This window comes from Hypanus sabinus, chromosome 19 (genome assembly GCF_030144855.1).
Source record: "Hypanus sabinus isolate sHypSab1 chromosome 19, sHypSab1.hap1, whole genome shotgun sequence".
Classification (NCBI taxonomy): Eukaryota; Metazoa; Chordata; class Chondrichthyes; order Myliobatiformes; family Dasyatidae; genus Hypanus; species Hypanus sabinus.
In genome coordinates, this window is record NC_082724.1 from 34807655 (window position 1) to 34820184 (window position 12530).

The 12530-nt window shown below is 41.9% G+C and overlaps 1 protein-coding gene across 2 annotated transcripts in view; it reads right to left on the reverse strand.

The window, feature by feature from the left end:
* The window catches only part of frmd4bb (FERM domain containing 4Bb), a 317520-nt gene that overhangs the window by 52050 nt on the left and 252940 nt on the right, over positions 1-12530 (reverse strand). For both annotated transcript variants that reach the window (XM_059944312.1, XM_059944313.1), the window contains one exon: positions 10357-10414. In XM_059944312.1, the coding sequence (XP_059800295.1) occupies positions 10357-10414 (58 nt within the window). The remainder of the gene's footprint in view (positions 1-10356; positions 10415-12530) is intronic.

Consider the following 12530-nt stretch of genomic DNA (forward strand, 5'->3'; position numbering starts at 1 on the left):
AACTCCTTACAAGCAGTGGCACAGGAATTGAACCTGGGTTGCCTGTAAAGTGTGTGCTAACCACAATGCTACCATGCCACCCTACTGTTCTCTCCAAGGACGGTATAGTGTCTAATGGCGGCACAAGTGCACATGATTGACATTGGTTAGAAAATGTTTTATCCTCCAAATCTTCATTTTTGTCATGACACCCAAAACAAATGTCTATACCTTCAAGTTCTCAGTAGTTCATAACCCAAATACTGAAATCAGTCATTCCATTTTCACTCCTGGCCGTTTTTCACATCTCCGAGCCTGAATGCTTGAAACCACATTTGAGCAAAACAGTTCTGATTTGTCTTACTGTTTACTTCTCGTCAATTATCACTGACAAAAGTCACTGCTTTTGAACACACACACATAACCGATACTAGTTTGAAACTGTTTGCCAACAGTCTCCCGTCCCAATTAAGCGGCATCATGTCCCAAATAAATGAAGGAAATCCCGACTATTTTCTTAATTAAGTTCTTGCTTCTTACGAGTTATGTCAAATAGCTGCCCGATTAACCAATGGCCCAATTAACCAGAACTCACTCTATTAGTATTTTCATCTGGAAGTGATCAGGAGTTAGCTGCTGGGACAGTAGGTGATCATCTGCTACTACATTTTCATGTACTTTAAGGGATCACACAGCCATTTCAGTAAACTTAATCAATTTGAGTGTGAAGAATTACAATCTAAAGGAACAGTCACATTGCAATTACTTCACCAGCAACGTTCTTTAAGATTAAAACTGAGTACTCAACAGTTTCCTTCCAAGTGTTTGAAGAAACCACTAAAATGTCAAATATTTCACTTTGCTTGTGCATTTGACCTTTCATTATTCAGAACGCCTGAAAAGGTACATCAATTCAGACTCAATTTCTCAATTACATCACTTTTTATTCTCATAATTACTGCAGCAGTTGAACATTACATTCACAGCAGCTTTGACATTAATTACCCTGCATTTGCTGCTGCTTGTGACGGGTACACCTCCATACCATGCACATCTAAAAGCTGTTTTTAAAAAAAAAGACAAACAGCCATATGGCAAAATCACTTTTTTAAAAAGATTAGGTCGTAACACTTCGAAGTGACATTACATTCTGTTTTATGGTACTTAATAAAAAGGCATAAATACAGTTACCTGCAATCTTGATTGAATCCATGAGTTTTGGTATGTTCATGGCCTTACTTAAAAGGACAGACTGCTAGAAGAACTTATGCAGTTCATTATATTTTGTGTGTGCCCATTTTCATCATTTTGAAATAGAATAGTGATAAATCTAAAAAATAATTCCATCTTCAGTTTCTCATCTACAACATCTGTTAACTTCTTGAATAGATGCCAAAGGTGGGGCAGAGACTGCATTGTGTAGGATGCCAACTTCCTTGGGCTACAGTTCAACTGTTATTCCCTCTGTGTACGCAGGTATAATGGATGTCTGAACAATGTAGTTGTTCGCAAAAAATACTGGCTACATTCTAATATTACAACATCAGGACTAATGTGTGTAAAGGAACACTTTGGATCCAGTGATCATCTTTCCATTAGTTTCAACATAATTATGGAGAAGGACTGGACTGGTCCTCGTCCTCGGGTTGAGATTCTAAATTGGAGAAAGGCCTATTTTGATGGCATCAGAAAGAATCTGACAGGTGTGGAATGGGATGGACTATTTCCTGGCACAGAGATGGTTGTTAAGTAGGAGGCCTTCAAAAGTGAAATACATAGAGTGCCATAAAAAGTATTCACTGCCCTTGGAAGTTTTCATGTTTTATTGTTTTACAACACTGAATCACAATGGATTTGATTTGGCTTTTCTGACACTGATCAACAGAAAAAGACTCTTGCAAATATAAAACACCAAGTAATTGATTGCACAAGTATTCACCCCCCTTCCTCAAGTCAGTATTTAGTAGATGCATCTTTGAGTCTCGGCAGGCCAGACAGCATCTAGGAAAAGAATACAGTAGCCACTTCGGGCCATAACCCATTGGCAAGGCTTCAGTCTGAAACATCGACTGTACTCTTTTCCTAGATGCTGACTGGCCTGCTGAGTTCCTCCAGCATTGTGTGTGTGTTGCCCAGCATCCGCAGATTTTCTCGTCTGTGACAGCCTTGAGTCTGCGTGGATAGATCTCCACCAGCTTTGCATATCTGCACATTGCAATGTTTCCTCATTCTTTTCATTTATGTGTGCAGGAAGTGTGTCCAACTGCAGCTTCTGGCAGACCGTATTGAGCGTCTGGAGCTGCAGTTGGATTCATACTGGAGCATCTGCGATGCTGAGAAAGTCATGAATAGCACGTTCAGTGAGTTGGCCACACCGCAGGTAAAGGCTACACAGGCAGAAAGAGAAGGGGTGGCCACTAGACAGCGTAGCAGTGGGCAGGTAGTGCAGGAGTCCCCTGGGGTCATCTCCCTCCTGAACAGATATACTGTTTTGGATACTGTTGGGGGAGATGTCTCATCAGGGGAAGGCAGCAGCAGCAGAGTTCATTGCACCATGGGTGGCTCTGCGGCACAGGAGGGAAGGAAAAGGAGTGGGAGAGCTATAGTGATAGGGGATTCAATTGTAAGGGGAATAGACAGGCGTTTCTGTGGCTGCAAGCGAGACTCCAGGATGGTATGTTGCCTCCCTGGTGCAAGGGTCAAGGATATCTCTGAGCGGCTGCAGGACATTCTGGAATGGGAGGGTGAACAGCCAGTGGTCGTGGTGCACATAGGTACCAACGATATAGATTAAAAAATAAGGGATGAGGTCCTACAAGGTGAATTTAGGGAGTTAGGAGATAAACTAAAAAATAGGACCACAAAGGTAATAATCTCTGGATTACTACTAGTGCCACGTGCTAGTCAGAGTAGAAATAGGAGGATATTTCAGATGAATATGTGGCTTGAAAAATGGTGCAAGGGGGAGGGATTCAAATTTCTGGGGCATTGGAACCAGTTCTGGGGGAGGTGGGACCAGTATAAACAGGACGGTCTGCACCTGGACTGGACTGGAACCAATGTCCTAGGGAGAGCGTTTGCTACTGCTGTTCAGGAGGCTTTAAACTAATGTGGCAGGGGGATGGGAACAAGTGCAGAGAGACAGAGGGGTGTAAAATGAGGGTAGAAGCAAAAAGTAGTATGGTGAAAAGTAGAAGTGGCAGGCAGGCAAATCGAGGGCAAAAAGCAAAAAGAGCCACTTTTCAACATAATTGTATAAGGGCTAAGAGTGTTGTTAAAACAAGCCTGAAGGCTTTGTGTGTCAATGCGAGGAGCATTCGTAACAAGGTGGATGAATTGAATGTGCAGATAGTTATTAATGAATATGATATAGTTGGGATCACAGAGACATGGCTCCAGGGTGACCAAGGATGGGAGCTCAACATCCAGGGATATTCAATATTCAGGAGGGATAGACAGGAAAGAAAAGGAGGTGGGGTAGCGTTGCTGGTTAGAGAGGAGATTAACGCAATAGAAAGGAAGGACATTAGCCTGGAGGATGTGGAATCGATATGGGTAGAGCTGCATAACAGTAAGGGGCAGAAAACGCTGGTGGGAGTAGTGTACAGGCCACCTAACAGTAGTAGCGAGGTTGGGGATGGCATTAAACAGGAAATTAGAAATGCGTGCAATAAAGGAACAGGAGTTATAATGGGTGACTTCAATCTACATATAGATTGGGTGAACCAAATTGGTAAGGGTGCTGAGGAAGAGGATTTCTTGGAATGTATGCGGGATGGTTTTCTGAACCAACGTGTCGAGGAACCAACTAGCGAGCAGGCCATTCTAGATTGGGTATTGAGCAATGAGAAAGTGTTAGTTAGCAATCTTGTCGTGCGAGGCCCCTTGGGTAAGAGTGACCATAATATGGTGGAATTCTTCATTAAGATGGAGAGTGACATAGTCAATTCAGAAACAAAGGTTCTGAACTTAAAGAAGGGTAACTTTGAGGGTATGAGACGTGAATTAGCTAAGATAGACTGGCAAATGATACTTAAAGGGTTGAAGGTGGATATACAATGGCAAGCATTTAAAGATCACATGGATGAACTACAACAATTGTTCTTCCCAGTTTGGCAAAAGAATAAACCAATGAAAGTAGTGCACCCGTGGCTGACAAGAGAAACTAGGGATAGTATCAAGTCCAAAACATAAATTAGCAAAAAAAAGCAGCACACCTGAGGACTGGGAGAAATTCAGAGACCAGCAGAGGAGAACAAAGGGCTTAGGAAAAAAAGATTGAGAGAAAGCTGGCAGGGAACATAAAAGCTTTTATAGATACGTGAAAAGAAAAAGATTGGTCAAGACAAATGTAGGTCCCTTACAGTCAGAAACAGGTGAATTGATCATAGGGAACAAAGACATGGCAGACCAATTGAATAACTACTTTCGTTCTGTCTTCACTAAGGAGGACATAAATAATCTTCCGGAAATAGTAAGGGACTGAGGGCCTAGTGACATGGAGGAACTGAGGGAAATACATGTTAGTAGGGGAGTGGTGTTAGGTAAATTGAAGGGATTAAAGGCAGATAAATCCCCAGAGCCAGATGGTCTGCATCACAGAGTGCTTAAGGAAGTAGCCCAAGAAATAGTGGATGCATTAGTGATAATTTTTCAAAACTCCTTAGATTCTGGTTCTGATTGGTGGCTAATGTAACCCCACTTTTTAAAAAAGGAGGGAGAGAGAAACTAGGGAATTATAGACCAGTTAGTCTGACATCGGTGGTGGGGAAAATGTTAGAGTCGGTTATCAAAGATGTGATAACAGCACATTTGGAAAGAGATGAAATCATCAGACAAAGTCAGCATGGATTTGTGAAAGGAAAATCATGACTGACGAAGCTTATAGAATTTTTTGAAGATGTAACTGGTAGAATGGATAGGAGAGAGCCAGTGGATGTGGTATATTTAGATTTTCAAAAAGGCTTTTGACAAGGTCCCACACAGGAGATTAGTGTGCAAACTTAAAGCACATGGTATTGAGGGCATGGTATTGATGTGGATAGAGAATTGGTTGGTAGACAGGAAGCAAAGAGTGGGAGTAAACGGGACCTTTTCAGAATGGCAGGCAGTGACTAGTGGGGTACCGCAAGGCTCAGTGCTGGGACCCCAGTTGTTTACAATATATATTAATGATTTAGACAAGGGAATTAAATGCAGCATCTCCAAGTTTGCGGATGACACGAAGCTGGGCGGCGGTGTTAGCTGTGAGGAGGATGCTAAGAGGATGCTGGGTGATTTAGATAGGTTAGGTGAGTGGGCAAATTCATGGCACATGCAATTTAATGTGGATAAATGTGAGGTTATCCACTTTGGTTGCAAGAACAGGAAAACAGATTATTATCTGAACGGTGGCCGATTAGGAAAAGTGGAGATGCAACGAGACCTGGGTGTCATTATACACCAGTCATTGAAGGTGGGCATGCAGGTACAGCAGGCAGTGAAAAAGTCAAATGTTATGTTGGCATTCATAGCAAAAGGATTTGAGTACAGGAGCAGGGAGGTTCTACTGCAGTTGTACAAGGCCTTGGTGAGACTGCACCTAGAATACTGTGTGCAGTTTTGGTCCCCTAATCTGAGGAAAGACATTCTTGGATAGAGGGAGTACAGAGAAGGTTCACCAGATTGATTCCTGGGATGGCAGGACTTTCATATGAAGAAAGTCTGGATTGACTAGGCTTATACTCACTGGAACTTAGAAGATTGAGGGGGGATCTTATTGAAACATATTAAATTCTAAAGGGATTAGACAGGCTAGATTCAGGAAGATTGTTTCTGATGTTGGGAAAGTCCAGAACTAGAGGTCACAGTTTAAGGATAAAGGGGAGGCCTTATAGGACCGAGATGAGGAAAGAATTCTTCACACAGAGAGTGGTGAATCTGGAATTCTCTGCCACAGGAAGCAGTTGAGGCTGGTTTATTGGCTATATTTAAGATGAAGTTAGATATGGCCCTTGTGGCTGAAGGGATCAGGGGGTATGGAGAGAAAGCAGGTACAGGGTTCTGAGTTGGATGATCAGTCACGATCATACTGAATGCGATGCAGGCTTGAAGGGCCGAATGGCCTACTCCTGCACCTATTTTCTATGTTTCTTTTAAAAAAAACTGCTCAATCTCTGTCACATTGCATGGGGATTGTGAGAGAACAGACCTTTTCAAGCCCAGCCACAAATACTCAATTGGATTGAGGCTTGGACTCTGACTTGACCACTCCAAGATATTGACCTTGTAGTTTCTAAGCCATTCCTATGTAGCTTTGGCTTTTTGCTTAGGATCATTGACTTACTGGAAAAGAAATCGCATCCCAGGTCGCAGTTCTCTTACAGACTGCATCAGATTTTCCTCCAGGATTTCCCTGTATTTTGCTGCATTAATTTTACCCTCTACTTTCACAAGTTGTCTACAGCCTGCTGCAGAGAAGCATCCCCACAGCACAATGTAGCCACCACCATGCTTCACAGTAGGGTTGGTGAGTTCTTGATGTTTGGATTACGCCAAACATAGCGTCTAGTCTGATGGCCAAAAAGCTCAATTTTGATTTCATCGGACCATAGAACCTTCTTCCAGCTGACTTCCAAGTCTCCCACATGCTTTCTGGCAACTCTAGCCAAGATTTCACATAAGTTTTTCTCCCCTCCCAACAGTGGTTTTCTCTTTGCCACTCTCCCATCTCAGCCACTGAAGCTTGCAACTCATCCAGAGTTGTCATAGGTCTCTTGGTGGCTTCCTTCCCTAGTCCCCTTCCTGCATGGTCACTTCAGGGTTTTGAGGACAGCCTGCACTGGGCTATGCCATATTCATTCCATTTCTTGATGATTGACTTAACGACGTTCAAGAGATATTCAGTGACTTGGAAAATTTTCTTGTATCCATCTTTTGCTTTTCAATAACCTTTTCGTGGAGTTGATGGAGTGTTCTTTTGTCATCATGGTGTAGTTTTTGACAGGATACTGACTCACCAGCATTTGGACTTTTTGGATATAGGTGTGTTCTCATTATAATCAACTGAAACAACTTGACTGCACTCGGGTCTCCAAAAACTGATCTCCATTTAACCAATTATGTGACTTCTAAAACCAGTTGCCTACACCAGTGACGACTTAGTGTGTCATATTAAAGGCGGGGGAATAATTGTGCAATCAATTAGTTTGTGTTTTTATTTGTAATTAATTTAGATCACTTTGTAGAGATCTGTTTTCATTTTGACCTGAGTCTTTTTTCTGATCAGAGTCCAAAAAAAAGGTCAAATTAAATCCACTGTGATACAATGTTATAAAACAATAAAACATGAAAACTTCTTGGGGGGGGGGGGGTGTGGAATAAGTACTTTTTTTTATATAGGCACTGTAGCTTATATGTTCCTGTTAGAATAAAATGCAAGGTTAACAGATTGAGGGAACTTTGGTTTTAGGGGGGTATTGAGGCCCCGTTTAAGATAGAGGTGCATAGTAGGAAAAGGCAGGAAGAAACAATGAGGTGCTTGAGTATGAGAGATACAGGAGAATATTAAGAGGAAAATCAGGAGGACTAAAACATAAAGTTCCTCTGTCAGACAAGGTGAAGGAGAATCCCAAGGGGTTCTACAGATATTAAGAGCAAAAGGATAACAAGGGAGAGAATTAGACAACTTGAAGATCAGCACGGTCAGCATTGCATGGAGCTGAAAGAGATGGGAGAGATCTTATGAGTTTTTGCCTTTGTGTTTACATGGTACACAGAGTTTACAAAACTGAGGGAAAAAAACAATAGAGGGGTTTGGGCTCGTATGCAGATTACAGAAGAGGTGCTTGATGTTTTGAGGTAAATAATGGTAAGTAAGTTCTCAGGGCCTGACAAGGTGTCCCATCAAACCATGCAGGAGGCTAACACAGAAACTGCAGGGACCCTGGTATTTAAACATCCTTAGCCATGGGCGAGGTGCTGGAGGTTCGGAGGATAGCTAATCTTCTGTTGTTTAAAGAAAGGCTCTAAGAAAAAGTCAGGAAATTATAGGCTGGTTAGCCTGATGAAAGCAGTGGGTAAATTATTGGTCCCAGGGACGGGAAACATAAGTACTTGGATAGGCAGGACCTGATTAGGGAGAGTCAATGTGGCTTTGTGCAAGGTAGGTCTTGTCTAATCAATCTTTGAAACTTTTCTAGGAGGTTACCAGGAAAGTTGATGAAGGAAAGGCTGTGGAAGTTCACTATATGGACCTTAGCAAGGCCATTGACCTAGTCGCACATGGGTGGCTGATCCAGAGGTTCAGTCACTTGGCTTTCAGTATCAAGTAGTAAATTGGATTTGGCATTGGCTTAGCAAGAAAGCCAGAGTGGTAGAAGATTTGTGCCTCTCTGACTAGAGGCCTGTGACTAATGGCGTACTGTTGGAATACAGGGTTGGGTCTGCCGTTCTTTGTCATCTATGTAAAGGGGGTTTCTTCTTTTTTCTTTGTTACTGTTGGGAAAGGGTTTCTTTGTTTTGTTAAAAGCAGGAATGTTTCTTTGTTGCGAGAGAGTGCTGGGAGAATTGTATTCCTTTGTAAACCAAATGGGGATTAATGTTCTTTCTTCTGAGTCTGTAAGCTTTTGTTGACGGTCTCGAGAGAGAGGACGCAATGCTGTAAACTGGGCAAGGAACGGACCCCAAGCGGGGGTCCGAGGCTGGGAGGTACTCCGAGGAGGGGGGGATGAAGCTAGATGTGCTTGGTTGACCACTCAGAGGATCCTGAGCTGCGAGTCGAGGAGTTCGGAGGGGATCGAATGGTGGCCAGAAGATTTCAGTAATTGAGCTCCAACGGTTGTGCACGAAGTGGTTTGGACTTTGATAAGTTTGGCACCTGTTCTTTATTTTTTCTCTTCATATATACTGTATCGTTGTTAATCACTTAGTTATAGTAACCTTTATAAATTGTACTCATTTAATTGCTTATGGTGTACTGTCTGTTTTTGGGCGAGGCGGGGACATCACACAGCATCCACACCAGCTGATTACCCAGTTTGGCTGCTCCCCCTAGACGATAACGAGCTGAGCGAGCCTGAGGCGACCCAGGGGGTTACATCAATATTAACGATCTGGATGATAAGATGGTAAACTGGATCAGCAAATTTGTGGATGACACTAAGACTGGGGGCGTAATGGACAGTTAGACTGACTATCAAAGCTTGCAGCAAGATCTGGACCAGCTCTTGAAAAAATGTGCTGAATAACAACAGATAGAACTGATTGCAGACCAATGTGGAATATCACACTTCACGAGGACAAACCAGGGTATCACTTAAACACTGAGCAGTAGGGCACTGAAAACGGTACAACAAAGGGACCTGGGAATACAGATCTATAATTCCTTGAAAGTGTTGTCACAGGTAGATAGTGGCATCGAGAGATCATTTGGTACATTGGCCTTCACAAATAAGAACACTAAGTACAGGAGCTGGGATGTTATGTTGAAGTTATACAAGGCATAGGCGAGGCCTAATTTTGAGTACTGTGAGCAGTTCTGTTCTCCTACCTACAACAGGAAAGATTTCACTAAGATTGAAAGAAGACAGAGAAAATTCACAAGGAAGTTGCTGAGACTTGAGGACCTGAGTTGTCGGGAAATGTTGAATACAATGGGACTTTATTTCCTGGAGCAAAGGAGAATGATGGGAGATTTGAGACAGTTATACAAAGTTATGAGGGGTACAGATAGGTTCTACTGAGACTAGAACAATAGCTAAAGGTGAAATATTTAAGGGGATCTTTCCCATGAAGGGGAACCTCTCCGCTCGGTGTGGTGCAAGTGTGGAACGAGTTGCCTGCAGAAGTGGTGGAAACTTGTTTGATTGCAACATTTAAGGGATGTTTCAATACATACATTCATGGGAGGGGTGTGAAAAGCTATGGTCCAGCTGTGATGTAGGTGACACACAACAGTTGGGCACGGACTGGAATGGCCGATTGGCTTGTTTCTGGAGCTGTGATGCTCTATGGCTGTAAGATCACGCTCCAATTGTATTTTTTCGATATGAACTGTATTCCAATATGATGAAATGGTAAAAGGCTACAATAATGCTTACTTGCCCAAAGCATGAATGAACAATGCATTAAGCAATGAACCACAATTTATGCCTTTGCAGAGAGAAAGGCAGAGGAGACAAGGAGGAATAAAAGAAACAACAACTTTGAGCGAAATTATGTGTCTCATGTCACTGGGGCAAACATTCCATTGTGGTGGAATGAAAATAAAAAACCGCAGGATTCTCTCAGCATGAAAGCATTATGCAGAAGAACCTTGATTCAAACCAAAGTCATTTCCCCGTGACAAATTGAGTGTTAAAAGCATGCAATATCAAGCAAACATGTTTAATAACTAACCTTTACTCCATAGTAATGAATACCATAAGTAGGAAGAGCTTCCACTACGGTCATATAACTGAAAAATAAATAGTGTTAATAAGCTAAATGCAAAATACCTCATCCAATACAAAAATCAAAGTATAGTAGCAGCTCAATTATTTGACTGTACTAATTAAGTTGGACAAAACAATTAACGTACAAGTTCTTTTTAAAAGCAGGGAACTGAAAAATAGTCTGCACTGGAATGTGAAGTCCCAGATAACCTTTTCATTATCTGCTTAATCTCTTACTTCTTGGGTTAAATAAAAACAGATGTGAACATCATGATAACAGTTCTTCCACTGAAAGGGCAATATTAGTTCTTTACAAAGAAGCACGTGGACCAACATGAATTATCTTTGTTGTCGGCAACAAGCATTAAAACCTTTTCCTGTTGGTCGAAGTCTTGTTTTAAAAAAATCACATCCGTGGATTATTAGAGTATTAACAAGAACAAAGAAAGCAGAAAACCCGGCCACCGTCTCATCTGATTATAAATTTGACTGCACCATTTGATTAAATGCCCAATGGAACCACAGTACTATTTCACAGGCAGGAATACAGTACAATTCCATTAATACTTCTAATTTTGTGGAATTTACCCTTTTGTGGCTTGAGTCCGAAGGACAACACCACAGTAAGATTCTTTGCACAAACTGTTTCAAAGGGCTTGCATCTCAGTTGCAAATGTAAGTTGATGAATGATTGTCATAATGCAGGTACTGAGTTTCAATTTGTTGTCATCAAGCAATGAGCAATAATACCCTGAAATCAGATTACTAGATGATCACAGTGCATGGACTTTGCTAGATAATGCAATTAGTAGCATGGATATAAATCAGGTATTGTCAACCAAAGTGTTCTGAATGCTGAGCTTCTCAGATTTGATTTGCCTGTTGCAAATACTACAGAATAAGTTATCATCTGATAGTTTTATTATGATGCATGTATCGTTTTCAAAGGTCACTTTTCTGTAACTCAATGATCAAACTGAAAGTATGCTACCTTTCAAAATCTGTCAACTGAAATGTATTCTGTATAGTCAAAGATCTACAAGAGTTAGAAAGTGGGTTTATGGATGCTAAATATTATCCTCACACAAGTGGACGTAACAGGAAGGCCCGTGATTTGCCTCCAAAGTCATGGCTGCTGATCCTATCTGCAGAATTCAACAGTTTAAGTAAATTATACCTGCTGGCTGAGCGGGGACTGTGATTTTGGTGGTCGGACACTGAGGGCGGGGGCGGGGGGGGGAAATAATCCATATGCTATAGTCAATTGCTGTGTTGGGTTTTAAATTTTGTAAAAATATTAAATGAAAGTCTAAACAATTCCAAGTGATTCTTTAACTCTGGGTTTGAGCATGTAAGGCGCCTGTGCAAGTTGAACACAAGCTTTGTAAAAGATTTGCTAATAGCAGCTCTATTCTGACACTGTAGACTTGTTAAATTGCTTGCAGATAGCAGCAGCTGGGTTCCTTTCGGCCTCAGGCACCAGTGGCACCAGAACAAAAGAGCGAAGAATGCATCTGTCTCTACATGTCTCTCAGTCTGTGTGGATTGGTCCCCTGTTTATTGAGGCACCTTTCGCTCACACCTTGGGACTTCACCAAGACAGAGGAATCACAATTGATTCCTGGATGGACCCAGCGAGATTTCACGAGTTGGAGTTCAGAGCTCTCCCCCGACATCAACAATCAAGTGGAGACTAAGAATCCTGAGCCCTGAAATCTTTGTGGAAATCTTTGTAGCTTATTACATAGAACTTAGTGTGCTTTTCTGATTTATGATAATAAATCAGGCTTGTGCTTGCATGCTTATTACATTTCCTGGACACTTGAGTTGCTTTGGGTCGGATCGCTGGAATTCAGAAGGATGAGGAGGATCTGATTGAAACCTTTCGAACGTTGAAAGGCTTGGACAGAGTAGATGTGGAAAGTATGTTTCCCGTGGTGGGAAGAGTCTAGGACAAGAGAAAACAGCCTCAGGATAGAGGGACGCTCTTTCAAAACAGAGGTGCTGAGAAATTTCTTTAGCCAAAGGGTAGTGAATTTGTGGAATTTGTTGCCACATGCAGCCATGAAGGCCAGCTCACTGGGTGGATTGAAGGCAGAGATTGATAGGTTCTTGATTGGACATGGTATCAAAGGTTAT